At 56.1% G+C, this 13,156-nt stretch overlaps 1 protein-coding gene across 3 annotated transcripts in view; it reads right to left on the bottom strand.

The window, feature by feature from the left end:
- Positions 1 to 599: 599 nt before the first annotated feature.
- CIZ1 (CDKN1A interacting zinc finger protein 1) overlaps positions 600 to 13,156 on the bottom strand; it is an 18,041-nt gene continuing 5,484 nt past the window's right edge. The window contains exons 5-17 of one of the 3 annotated variants that reach the window (XM_012639779.1): positions 11,373 to 11,466; positions 11,074 to 11,182; positions 10,081 to 10,567; positions 9,723 to 9,924; positions 9,362 to 9,486; positions 8,509 to 8,706; positions 7,791 to 7,915; positions 4,106 to 4,193; positions 3,520 to 3,633; positions 3,186 to 3,335; positions 1,583 to 1,652; positions 1,243 to 1,364; positions 600 to 928 (exon numbers count right to left, since the gene is read on the bottom strand). In XM_012639779.1, the coding sequence (XP_012495233.1) occupies positions 713 to 928; positions 1,243 to 1,364; positions 1,583 to 1,652; positions 3,186 to 3,335; positions 3,520 to 3,633; positions 4,106 to 4,193; positions 7,791 to 7,915; positions 8,509 to 8,706; positions 9,362 to 9,486; positions 9,723 to 9,924; positions 10,081 to 10,567; positions 11,074 to 11,182; positions 11,373 to 11,466 (2,100 nt within the window). In that variant the 3' untranslated portion in view covers positions 600 to 712. Of the gene's footprint in view, positions 929 to 1,242; positions 1,365 to 1,582; positions 1,653 to 3,185; positions 3,336 to 3,519; positions 3,634 to 4,105; positions 4,194 to 7,790; positions 7,916 to 8,508; positions 8,707 to 9,361; positions 9,487 to 9,722; positions 10,568 to 11,073; positions 11,183 to 11,372; positions 11,467 to 13,156 lie in introns of all 3 variants that reach the window. The other 2 variants (XM_012639777.1, XM_012639778.1) reach the window with 2 other exon arrangements.

Raw genomic sequence — 13,156 nt, 5'->3', positions numbered from 1 at the left:
TTCCTGGCCTGTCTCCACGGCTGGCCAGTAACAGGGCTGGTCTGCTGTCTGTCTCTAATGGTGGAAATAGCAGAACTGAAGAGCCAACTCAGCCCAGGCCCATTTGCCGATGATTCATCTTGGGGTGTCCTAACGGGGGGCAGACCCTGGTAGTGAACCGAGAACTCAGAGCCAGAGGGCCTGAGCAGTGAGGACCCCGCTCCTGCATCTCAGCTTCCACGGGGTGCAGCTGGAGAGACAGACCAGCACAGGGCTCAGGCCCAGGCTCAAAGCGTGGCCACTTACCACTGCATGGCCTTCAGCGTGTCACTTGACCTTGCCAGGCCTCAGTTTCTCCATCTGTAAGTTAAGGACAAGACTGCCTCCTAGGGTCATTGTGAAGATTAAATAAGGTCTTACTTGAGGGTACTTTCCTAGCCCTGATACATTAAGAGGGAAACTGAGGCTCACAGAGGTGAAGTGCCTTGTGATGTAGAGTCCCTGGTCCCAGGGAGCCCATCTTCAGCCTCCAGTTCTGCCGCCACACCATGCAGAGAGGCTGAGAACTGGCTGAGGTGTCCCCCTTCCCCATCCACCCAGACAGCAGTGCTGGTGGGGACTGCACAGCCAAACTACCTTCTTTTATTGGATTTTGAGTAAAAACATGAACCGTGTCAGTTTCCACGCAGACTCCTAAAAAGCATTAGCAGATCTGGCCCGGGCACTCCCTCTATCAAGTTTTGAGGCGGCTTGAGCGCCGCGGTGGTGGGGGCTGGGAGGGTCGGGCCATCACCTTGCTGGGGGCTTTGGCTGTGCCTTGGGTGCTGGGCTGGGCAGGTGGGCGGCCGCCAGAGGTGAACAGTGCAGTCAAGGCGTTCCGGGCGTTGATGGCACACCGGCGGCTCACGGGCCGGGTGGTGGGGCTGGGGTTCTTGGCTGCCTTGTATTTCTGGACACAAAGGGTGAGGTGAGGTCAGGGCTTCTTCCCTACATGTTGCACTCCAGCTGAGACAGTGTCAATGAGCTGTGTGACCCTGTGACCACCCAGCCTCTCTGGCCAGGGCTCTGGAGCTAACAGCCTGCCCCTCAGTACCCACTCCCTAGAACAATAACAGAAAGAGCCCAGCCCCATCCCAGCTCAGATTCCCTCCCTGCTCCTGCGGGCAGAGTGCTTGGGGCTAAGGCCAGGTAAAAGAGGGAGGGGCCGTCAGCTCAGAGTCGGAATCCCAGGCAGGGGAGGATGGGAGGAGCCGTCCAGCTCACCTGCAGGTTCTCAAAGTGGGCCAAGGACTTGCAGTGGGACAGCTGTGCCCCGGAGTTGCTGTGGTAGAACTTGTGGCAGACACGGCAGACATAGCCCATCACGGGCACCAGGAAGTCCACACCTGCAGGATGGCTGGGTCTGTGCTCACATCCCTGGTCCCAGTCAGGTGTCCCACCCTCTCTAAGGGCCCACTTGCTGCCCTACCCTCTTGGTGGGAGCAGAGGAGGGACCAGGGGCTAGGCTGCTTGGTCAGAATGCTGCAGCTAGGATCTGGGGGTGGCCTAGAGGCTGGGTCTGAGGGCTGCAGCCCCTGCAGGTGGGCTCAGGGCTGGGCCTTACCGTACGCAGTGTTGGGGCTGTAGGCCTCTGAGCCCTTCCACTCCTCTATGGATATATCTCTGGATCTCACCTGGAAACGTGCAAGGGTGGGCTTCAGATCTGCCTTCCCCCAGACCTCTCCCAGATGCCAGTCAGGGGCCTGGAGCCCACCATGCTCTTGGACACACCATCCCCTTGATTTCCAGGAGGCTGTGGGTGGCACTCTCTGAGCCTTTGCGCATGCTGATCCTGCCCCCCAGAGTGCCCTTCCCCATCCGTACTTTCTAGGTCTGCTCAATCAGCCCCCTCCTCCAGGAAGCCCTCCTGTTCCCACAGTGGCCATATTCGATGCCAGATATGCCCCACATATGCGTCATCATCTCACTGAATCCTCATAACAACTCTCTATGGCTATCCCATTTTACATAAGAAGCTGAGGCCCAGGGACATTGGCTCACTTGCCCAGGGTCACACAGCTGGTTTATGGAGCAGCTGGGCAGTGAACCCTGGTGAGCCCAAGCCAGAGTTCATGCTCTTAACCCTGAGTGCCCTGCCAGCTCCCTGAGTTCCTGTCTGATACTGCAGTGACCTTGGTGCTGCGGAGGTGGGTTTCAGGTGATCAAGGAGCCTGCTCCTCACCTGCTGGATGTGACCCCTTCTGCATGAGGCCATCTGACTCTGGCCATGTCAGCCCTCCCACGCCCAGCAGTGCCCTCCACCACTCGCCAGGCAAACAAATGTGGCTTCTGAGAATGACAACCACTCCCATGTGCTGATCCCTTCCTAGGACTGAGCCCTGGGGCTTTGGCCTTTCCTCAGAGCCTAAGGTGGGATTGTTACTTCTGAGCAGAGGAAACCGAGGCTCGGAGAGGCCAAGTGGCTTGCCTGACATCATGCCACGATGGAGTCCCAGAGCTGGGCCTCACCCTGACCTCGCACTAGGGCTGCCCTTGCAGCCCTTCCACACCCCGTCGGCAGCCCCGGCTGGCCCCTCGCCACCCTGTCCTGTATCTGGGGCGACCTCCGTGAGGGCAAGGGCCAGGCCTTGGTTCTCACGTGTCCTTGTGTCCAGCCCCAGAACCTGGCCCAGAACAGGTGCTCCGGAAACACTGTGAAACTGCAGAGTCCAAGCGCCTCCAGCTCCTTGCGCGTGGGAGGGCGCACGGCTGCAGCGCTGAAGGCGCAGGCTCTGCAGTCTCACGTCCTGCCAGCCATCTGGTGAGGTTCTGCTGGGCAGTGCTTGGTACACACGCCTGGCATGCAGTAAGTGCTCAAAATATGTCGGCTGATGTCATCCCCACCACGAGCCGCACCATCGCAGTCTCCCACCTCTGTCCCTCTCCTGCCGCTGTTCCTGGGGCCTCAGGTGCCCTTCCCTTCCTCCACACAGGTCACACTTTCAGCCAGGCTTCGAGGCCCTGGCACACTTTAACTGCCATTCTGTAGTCATCATGATGCATAATCACATGGTCATATATAAGATAGTCCAGGTTAATAATAAACTGCGGCATGCATTAGTGCCCACGATGCCAGCACAGTGCCTGGCCCCTGGGAGGTGGGGCGAGGGCTCTCCTGGGCTGAGAGTCCAGCCCCCAGCCTGCTTCCCATGCCCACTGCCCAGCACCTGCTTGCAGAATTCCTCCTCAACCTCGATCTCTTCTTCTTCATCATCCTCCTCCTCCTCTTCTTCATCACCCTCAAAGCATCCCACGGCATCCACCGTGATGAAGTGGTCCTCATCTTGGCCGGCTATCTCCTTCTCCAGAGTCTTCAGCTGCCCGGGGAGTGGACAGGGGCTCAGCTCGGCCCTGGGCAGTCAGGCACCACGCCCTGCCCACTCCACCCCTCCAGACCCGCTATGAGTTTGGGCTGGGATAAACCTCAGCTTGCTGTGTGGCCTTGGCCAAGCCTCTTTACCTCTCTAGGCCCATGTCCCCAGAGGGAGCTGGGGTTATTACCTCCTTAGCTTTGTCCTTGTGCCCCTGGGACTTCACGTGCTCCACGAACTTTCGAGGAGTCTTGAAGTAGCGGTTGCAAACGGTGCAGAAGGGTCGCAGGGATTGTTTGGCGATCTGGGGAAAGGAGAACAGGCCAAGTGGGTGCCAGGTGGTGTCCTCAGGTGCAAGGCCCCTGACTGGCAGCCAGGCAGTGCCCGGCAAGACCTCGCCTCCCTCTGTGGCCCCGCCGTGTCTGTGACAAGCCCGTCTGTGCTCTTCCCCTGCACCAGAACACAGACAAACACATCTCTTTCCTGCGTGGGTGGCTACGAGATGGGGTGGCAGATGGCAACGGAGAGACAGGACAGACACAGAGCAAAGGCAGGGAAAAGGGCAGCCACCCAAAGGACCCCCATGAGCTCCATGGCTGAATGGCAGGGGACAGATGGGGAACCTGAAGCCCGGTGAAGAAACGTGACTGACGTATCCAGAAACCACACAGTGAGATACAGTCACGCAGAGACAAAGACCAACAGTTACTTTCCGATCCCAACCTGGGGCTCCTTCCTTCCCAGCAGGTGCCTCCGCAGCACGCCGGCCCTCCTACCTTGTGGTCCTGTGTCCTGCGGTGTTGGATCAGGTCCCCCACGTAGTAGAGCTGGCAGGTGTTGCACCAGCGCCTTGGTGGAGGGTCTCTGAATGATGACAATCAAAACGGGTACAATGTGACACTATGTTCTGGTTGGAAAGACAGCAGCCCTCCCAGACTGCTCCATAAATGGAACGCAATTCCAATTGCAATTCCAGTGGGATCTTTTTTGAAACTTAACAACATGGTTCTGAGGGTCATCTGAATGAACAGTCAAGCAAGAATAACCACGGAAACTTTGGGGCAGGGGGGATGAAATTTAGAAGCATTTGGGATACCAGCCATTAAAATTAAAAGCACAAGGCACAATAGTGAAAACTGGGTAGTGTGATGCACAGCCTGACAGTGTAGCAATGGGAAAGAACAGAAAGTCCTAAACAGGTTCAAATATTGATGAGAATTCAGCTTCTGATAAATTGGCATTGAAAAGCATAGATTATACAATAGGTTATGTCAGGACAATTTGCTGTCCACTTGGAGACGAAAAGCCTTTGGCTCCCACCTTCTGCCTACTTCAAAATAAATTCTAGCTGGACTGCAAGAGAGTCAGGTGTGAAAATCAAAACCAGACTGGGCGCGGTGGCTCATGCCTGTAATCCCAGCACTTTGGGAGGCTGAGGCGGGGAGATCACTTGAGCTCAGGAGTTCAAGACCAGCCTGGGCAACACAGTGAGATCCTGATTCTTAAAAAAAAAAAAAAGATTAGCTGGGAGTGATGCTGCCCAGCTACTCAGGAGGCTGAGGCAGAAGGATCACTTGAAAAAAATACCCATCAAAACCATTTACTTTAGGCTGGGCGCGGTGGCTCACGCCTGTAATCCTAGCACTCTGGGAGGCCGAGGCGGGCGGATTGTTTGAGCTCAGGAGTTCGAAACCAGCCTGAGCAAGAGCGAGACCCCGTCTCTACTAAAAATAGAAAGAAATTAATCAGACAACTAAAAAAATATATATAGAAAAAATTAGCTGGGCATGGTGGCGCATGCCTGTAGTCCCAGCTACTCGGGAGGCTGAGGCAGGAGGATCACTTGAGCCCAGGAGTTTGAGGTTGCTGTGAGCTAGGATGCCATGGCACTCTAGCCCGGGTAACATAGTGAGACTCTGTCTCAAAAAAAAAAAAAAAAAAAAACCATTTACTTTAAAAAGTGGAAGGCAACTATTTATACATATTTATATAATCCTGGGTTGGGGAGGATCTTTCTACATATAACATCAAAGCTAGAAATCATAAAGGAAAAAATTACATAAAATTAAAACTTGTACATGTTGCAAAATGGCACGAGCCCTGGTAAGAACCCCGTTGTCGAGGGCTGTTCAGAGACATGGGAAGTGTTCACGTATGTCAGGTGCCATGATTCTAATTTTTATCGTTTTAAAGATTGCATAAACACAGCAAGGACCATGGGATAAGCTAGGTCAAAATGTGATAGTCTTTATCTCTGGGCAATGGGGTTATGGGCAATTTTTATTTGTCTGTGTTCTTGTATTTTCAAAATGTTATACAATGAACAAACTGTTTTCATAATCAGGAAAAATTTTTTAAGAATCAAAAAAGGCACATCAACCATATAGAAAAGGGTACCAGGTTTAAGGGTTTAGGGACACTTACTGTCCTCAGAAAAATCCTTTTTTCTTTTTTTGAGACAGGGTCTCGCTCTGTTGACTGGGCTAGAGTTGGCCTTGCCTACCTAGGCCCAGGGGACAGCATTTCTTAGAGAGGCTGTTTCACTACAATGCTGTCCCTGGATCCAGCTGCAGTCTTCACCTCGCCAGTGGCATGTACCAGAAACACTGCTCCTTTTTGCTCGAGCCAATTAGTGTCTTACAGAAATTAGAGTTTCTCTCACTCACAACTGCAGAAGACCCCATCTGATACGAGGGGACGGTATCAATGTCCACATGCCGGGGACCAAGGCGAGGGTTATTTTGTTTTACAAATTGTTGTTAACACTGCAGTGCAGCTGGGCACTGACAGATGTGTGGCTCCAATCACTACTGGCAGGTCCAAGAGGCCACCATTATGGCGACACAACTGAGGATATGTGACCTTGAGAACTCCTACTTACCCTTCGGTGTAGATGCCCCGCCTTTCACTGGGCTTTTCTTGACCCTGACCCATTCCTGGAGCTGTCCCCATCCCAGTAAGCCCCCTCGGGGATCCAAAGTGCCACTACCACACCATTTCCCACAATGGATTGGGAGGACCTGATCCCCCCTCTGCCCCACCGGACCCCATCCTGGAATCCCCAGGGCCGGCTCGGGATCCGCCCAGAGTTTCTGACTGTGCTGGGTGACAAAGGGACGGGCAGCCTATTGGAAAGGCTGTCACATTCTTCAAGGCTTGGCGGGGGTGGGGGGGCGGGAGAAGTCACTGGATGGGAGACACTCGATGAATCCCACCTGAAGCTTGTTAACAGCCTGCCCCATGTCCTGCTGGTTTTCCTGTGTGTCACAGTATCTATTTTTATACAGTCAAGCTCATTCTGCATGTGCAAGTTTGAATCCTGTTTTGCCCTGACACTGCCTCATGTTTCTGCATTATTATAAATGCGTGGCAAGTGTCCTATTTATTGGTTGCTCCACCAAGTGGACAGGCCTTAACTGATCCAACCAATCCCCTCGTTTTGGATATTTTAGATCATTTCCAATTAGACTTTTTCATCATTATATTAACTGCAAAGAACATCTTTGTGAGTTACCTTTTTCCTGTGTTTGTGATTATTTCACCTAAGTATAAAACCACTTAAGGAAGCTCTTCTCAAAGTCACTGCAGAGAAGGGGCTCCCTGTCACGTGCAAGCAGAGGTCAACCAAGAGCCTTTCCTATCCCTTTGTCTCCACTTGGGGAGCTTCAAACCATTACCTCTGTAAACTCAGGACAGAGTCCCTGACCAGTGACTCAAGGGACTGTCCGATTTGTCCTCCATAGGATTTGTTTTGTTTTGATTCAATTCTGAAATAGTTGTGAACATTTTGAAATCAGTAGATTTCACATACAAATCTGGATTTCTGGATTCTTCTTTAAAAAACTAGGAGAACAGGAGCTAAGAGGCAGCTGCTCTATAAGATAGAGGTCACATCCCCCAGGTGGCCCAAGGCAACACTGTCCTGCTGCTCTGATGACACCTCCCAGACCCTGTAGGCCTCCGTGACTGCCCACGGGGTCCTGAAAGCTCCTCTAGCTTCCCGGAAAGCCTTCTCACCCCAAGAGCTAGTCCCAGACTCCAGGGGGACTGAAGTTGCTGATCAACCAAGCCCCCATGACAATGGGAGGGGGAAACGCAAGGAAGCCCTACCCTCAGCCACAAGATCAATTATCCTCACCATGCTGCCCCCTTGGCTGGGGTTGGCACACATGCTAGCGGAACAGAGGTCTGTGCCATGACCTACGCCCTCCCACATCGGTGGTCACACTGTTCCTGCCTGGATAGAGCCATGAGAGGCTGTTGTGAATTCCTGCACTATACCCCTCACCAGGCCATTTCACAGATGGGGAAAACTGAGGTTCAAGGTCACACAGTGACTGGTGTGAAGGGGCCTGGGTGGGAAGGGCAATGCTTACCCTGAAGGCAGACCTTGCAGACGGCAAGCCTGGTCCGTGAGACTGCCCACCCCTCAGCACAGAACTTCCACGACCCCCCACTCACTCAGACTCTCTCTCCAGGACATCCCGCGGCACGGGCAGCAGGGACAACAGGCAGGCCTGGCTCATGTGCTGGATCTCCCCGAGCCGCTGCTGGTGCTGAGCATCCGACATGTGGTCCTGGAACTCCTGCAATGGGAGGGAAGGAGGGTGGGCAAGGCTGGGCCTGGGGAGGGAGACTCCAGCCTCAGCCTCATCACCGGAGGCATTTCTCTCACAGCAGCCCTGTGCAGGCTGCGCAGGCACAGGTGAGCACACAGCAGCCTGGCTCGCCTCCGTGGCTCTGCTCAGGCAAGGCACAGAGTTCAGAGGTAACAACAGCCGTAGCAGTAATAATACAAGTGTGCTGCTGTTATTATTACTGCCTGGGCTTCACGACGACCTCAGGCCAGGCCTGGGCTCACGACTCCAACATCAAGGCGCCGAGTCCCCAGAACCACCCAATGAGGTGGATTCCAAATGTTTCTTTATCTGACGCGAAAGGAAACTCAGGCACGGGGGTGGAATTCAGAGGCCCACACAGCTGTTCAGAGCCAATTTGAAACAGGTCTTCCTGATTCCAAAAGCCTGCCTCCTTGGCTGCTCAGGAACTGTTTTTGGTGCAAACGCTCGAGTGCCCAGTGCAGCCCCTGAGGCAGCCGGGGGAAGGGCCCGCTGGGCACCCCATGGAGACCCTCAACTCTCCCTGCCTCACCCTCCCGCCCGGCCTGGCTTTGCAGTACCTGCTGGCTGGTGCAGTTGGCCTTGCAGATGTAGCAGAAGAACTGGAGGGCCTGCCTAGCGGGCGCACTGGCTGCCACAGAGGTGGTGGAGCTGGAGTCGCCGGGGCGGGGCCCGGGTATGAGGGGTACAGTGCTAAAGGCCCGGCTGTCGCTGCTCTGCAGGATGGTGACCTTCAGGGAGCCCCCGGCGCCCCACACCTGCACCGGGAGCGGGAGCAGAATTTCCACCAGCTGGGCACTTACGGAGGTCCAGCCCCACACTAAGTATCTGCGAGCACTGCCTCATCAGACCTTCCTGACGGGTAAACTGAGGCTCTGAGCTGTCAGGTGACTGCCCAGGCTCACATGGCTAGAACATATTACAGTGAGGATGGGAAGCCAGGCCCACCTAACTCTAACGGCCACCCTGCCCCCGCTCATGTGACAGATGGGGAAACCAAGACCCAAGCAGGGAATGGGTTTGCCTGTGCGTTCGCTCTGAGGCTGAGCTGGGACCCGAGCCCCACAGAGCAGCATCCACGCCCTGCGCTCTCCACCAGAGCACTGTTACCGTGTGAGGGGACTGGGGGCTCTAGCGTGTGGATGGGCAGGTGGGAAAGGACGCCTGTCACTTGAAATACCCCCAGGTCTTTGAAGCAAGGCACGTCAGGGCAATCCAAGAGCAAGAGCGTGCCGCACAGCCCCAGCACCAGCAAACCCAGTCCGGTCTGCCCGCGCGCCCCAGGCAGAGGGCTGCTGCACCATTTCACAGGTGGGGAAACACCCGGGGCCCTGAGGTGACCTGGAGCAGCAAGGGGCGACCCCGCTGGTGGCCCTGTGGCCCTCCCGCTGCCACATCAGCACCTCGACCCACCCCTAGCATCTCTCTTGCTCTTTTTTCATATTCTCCCACATCCAGGCCGCTGGCTGCCTCCTCCTCCCGGCTCTCTCCCACGCAGGCCTGGGTGCTCGCTGGCTCTGGTGAGGCCTTCTCCAAGCCTGAAATGAAAGATGAGCTCCGTTTCCCAAAGTGCGCCTCCCACCCTGGCCCCAGAGGGACCTGGGCCCAAGAGCTGCCTTCTGTGCCCACAGCCAGGACCTTGAAACCCCTGGCGTGGGTGGCCTTGGACCTGGGTTCCAGGCCCAGCCCTCAGCTGCAGGGTGCGCTGGGAGGAATGAAGGGCCCAGGCAGAGACGTCCTATCACCAGCCGGCTGGGAGCCCGTGCTCACTTACCTCCTCCGGCTTCTACTGTATCAGGCGGCATCTCCCGCACTGTGCCATGAACTGGTGCTCGCTCTGGTGCCGGCACTGACTCCTGCGGCTGGGTCTGAGGCTGCCCGTGGACCTGCTCTGGTGGCTGCACTGGCGCCTGCGCTGAGGGATGCTCTGGTGGCTGCTCCCGTGGCTGGACCGCTGGCTGTGCTTGTGTATGTACCTGTGGATACGTCTGTGTCTGGGCCTGTTTCTGCAGTTGCAGCTGCACCTGTACAGGGGGCTGCGAATGTGCCTGTGGCTGCACCTGCTTCTGTGGCTCAGCCTCCTGCTGCAGCTGCACCTGCCTTGGGGGCTGTGAATGCAGCTGTGGCTGCACCTGCTTCTGTGGCTCAGCCTCCTGCTGCAGCTGCACCTGCCTTGGGGGCTGTGAATGCGGCTGTGGTTGCGCCTGTGGCTGCACCTGCTTCTGTGGCTCTGCCTCCTGCTGCAGCTGCACCTGCCTTGGGAGCTGTGAATGCGGCTGTGGCTGCACCTGCTTCTGTGGCTCAGCCTCCTGCTGCAGCTCTGGCAGCACCTGCTTCTGCTGTGGCACGAAGTGCTCTGGAGAGGTCTGTGTTTGTGCCTGCTTCTGCAGCTTTGGCTGCACCTGGGTGTCCACTGGTAGCATCCGTGGCTGAGTCTGTGGTTGCACCTGGGCCTGGATCTGCAGGACTCGTGGCTGGAATCGTGGCAGCACGTGGGCTTCCAGGGGCTCAGGCAGCAGCTCTGGTGTCTGTGTCTGCTTCGGTACTGTCATCCGGGCCTGTGGCTGGACCTTCGCCTGTAGCTGCCCTGGAGGCCCGTTCTCTGCTGGCTCCTCTGAGCTAGGAAGGAGCAAAAGAAAATCAAAGTCATGTTTTCCAAGAGGCCAAGGGGCTTCCAGGAAAGGCTAAGACCCAGTTTCCAATGCTAACTCTACCAATTACAAGCTGGGGGATTTGGGCAAATACCTTTGGCTCTCTGGGCCTCAGTTTCACCTCAGTAAATGGGGGAGGACTGTTCTCACCTCCCACAACTTGCTAACATGTAACCAATTAGCCCTGTAACCCCACCCACCCTCTGCAGTCCCAGGTGAACATCTTCACCCCTCCAACCCGGCTACCCAGCCTGGCCCCTGGGGGCTCAGTCCCAAGGAAGACGCCAGAGTCTGGCCTGGAGCCTCTCCAGGAAAGGTGCAGGAATAAGTCTGACCTTCCTCCAAGCCAGAAGCCAAGGCCCTTTCCTTGCTCCAGCTCCACTGATGGGGCGCCACCTGCGCCACCCCACCCCGGCCTTTGCAGGAATGAGACTACAGGCACCAGGCCCAGGGTAGGTTTTCGGCATCAGTTACCTCTTCATCCTCTTGGCTGGCGGCTCAGACACCTCACAAGGCTCAGGCCCGGGTGCCGGAGTGTGTCTCTCCTTAGGGATGTCATCTGGGCGGGGGGTTGAACCTTGGTCTGGAGGGGAGGCAGGAGAGGGAGGGAACACAGATGCCACATAGAGCGTGTCTGAGCTCTGGGAGACGAGGCCTGGGCTGACCTCCACCCCAAACCAAGAACCATCATCCCATATCTGCCTACATCACCTGCGGACCCTGCACCCACCTGCCCAACCCACAACCCTCTGGAGGGCCAGCAGCCTCCTCACCTCCTGGTGTGCTCGCTCGGGGCTCTGCAGCTTCCTCAGACCCCTCGGGGGGGTCTGAATGGTCTTCCACAGGCATGGTCTGAGAAGAAGAATCCTGCTTCCATTCAGAAACCATTTTTGATATCTGCCACCCACCCCCGTACCCCCTTTCCCGAGAGTGGCTGCAACAGTCCCCCAGAGGATGAAGGGGTCCAGGGGACCTCTGCTGGGCCGGGCCCCAGGGCCGCCAAGCAGATGATTGTAAAAACTCCAGGAATCATGTCTAGAGGGTTCCAGCTGCCTGTTAAATAAGCCCAGGTTTGGGGGACACAGCCTTCTCCTGGCCCGTGGTACTGCCTCGACTTCCCATCCCCTTCCCCACAAAGCAGCCAGAAAGACCCTTCCAAGTACAAACCCGATCATGCCTTTCATCTCTTCCAGGCTAAAGCCCGCCCATGGCTTCCTGGAGCCCTGAAGTGCTCCTTAACCCAAGCCAGAAAACATCTTCCCCACGCCCCAAACCTGCCCCGCATAACCTGGCCGCTGCCCTATCCTGGCCCTCCGGCGCCGGCCACGCCCACTTCCCTGCTACTCGTCCACACTGGCCTTCTCTCTGGTCCAGCCCCAGGCCGCTCCCTGCCCCCAGGCTTCACCCAGAGCCTCAAAGGTACTTTTTACAGGAAGCCCTCAAGACTCCAGTCTAGTAGAGGTCCCCAGAAGGCTTCTGGTTTCCTTTTTGTGGCATTTCCCACAGTCTTAAATAAATGGTCAGAGCATCATTTTCATTAATATCGCTCACCCCCACCCCACTCCCACCCAAGACCTCAAGGAGGGCCAGGCCAGGTGCATCACCTGCACCACTGAGTGTCCTGCAGGGGCCTACAGACATCTGCTGAATGAACACATGGCTCTGGCCATTTCCTGCATCCCAGGAAGCCCCCGGAACCCCCCAGGAGCCTGCAGCCTCCCTCCCTCCCTCCCGCTAAGCCCAAGGAACCAGCCCCGAGCAGGGAATGGCAATCTGTACAGCACATCAGGACTCTGTGCCCTTCAGGAACTACCCAGCTGTCACCCTGCATGACACAGGCACTGGCCCGAGAGTCAGGAGGCCTGGGCTCTGGGTCTGCCTCGACGGCTGTGCAGCCCAAGGCAACCCCCATCCCACCCCCATCTCTGAGCCTCGGTTTTCCCATATGTGAAACAGAGGCGGGGTAGGTTGGACACTAGACATGACCATGTTATGACAGGCCCAACTGGAAGGTTGGAGGCTGGGCCCCTCTCTGGGGGGACATGCCTCACCTCCAGATGTGGAGCCAGGAAAGGGTGCATTGCCCCTGCCCTGGAACGCACTCAGGAGCAGGGCATGAAGGTGGAACTGCAGGGACCTTCAGGGACAGGACAGTCTGGGGAGGAGGTGATTCCCTCTGCAGACTTTCTGCTTATGTCAGAGAAAGGTCTAACACCTCTCAGACACCCAGCGAGCCCGAGAGCTGCAGGTTGGAACCTTCAGACGGCAACAGCATATAGCTTAGGATTTTATAACATTATTCTACCCCCAGTTACGTTTCTTGTACTTCTATCTATGGCAATTCATTTCGATAGTTTTTAAAATTTCAGGTTGTGATGTAATGTTTCCTTTTAAAATAAATGTAATTAAAAAGAAGCCAGTTCATTTAAAGACGGGCTGTCAGCGCAGTAGCCAGTAGTCACGCGCAAGCACTTGAAACAGGGCCAGAGGTAAATATAAGAATACACACAGGTGGCCGGGCGCGGTGGCTCACGCCTGTAATCCTAGCACTCTGGGA

This window comes from Propithecus coquereli, unplaced genomic scaffold (assembly GCF_000956105.1).
Source record: "Propithecus coquereli isolate 6110/MARCELLA unplaced genomic scaffold, Pcoq_1.0 Scaffold142, whole genome shotgun sequence".
In the NCBI taxonomy this organism is placed as follows: Eukaryota; Metazoa; Chordata; class Mammalia; order Primates; family Indriidae; genus Propithecus; species Propithecus coquereli.
The sequence above is the reverse complement of the archived record's forward strand: the minus strand, read 5'-3'. Positions and strand labels throughout refer to the sequence as shown.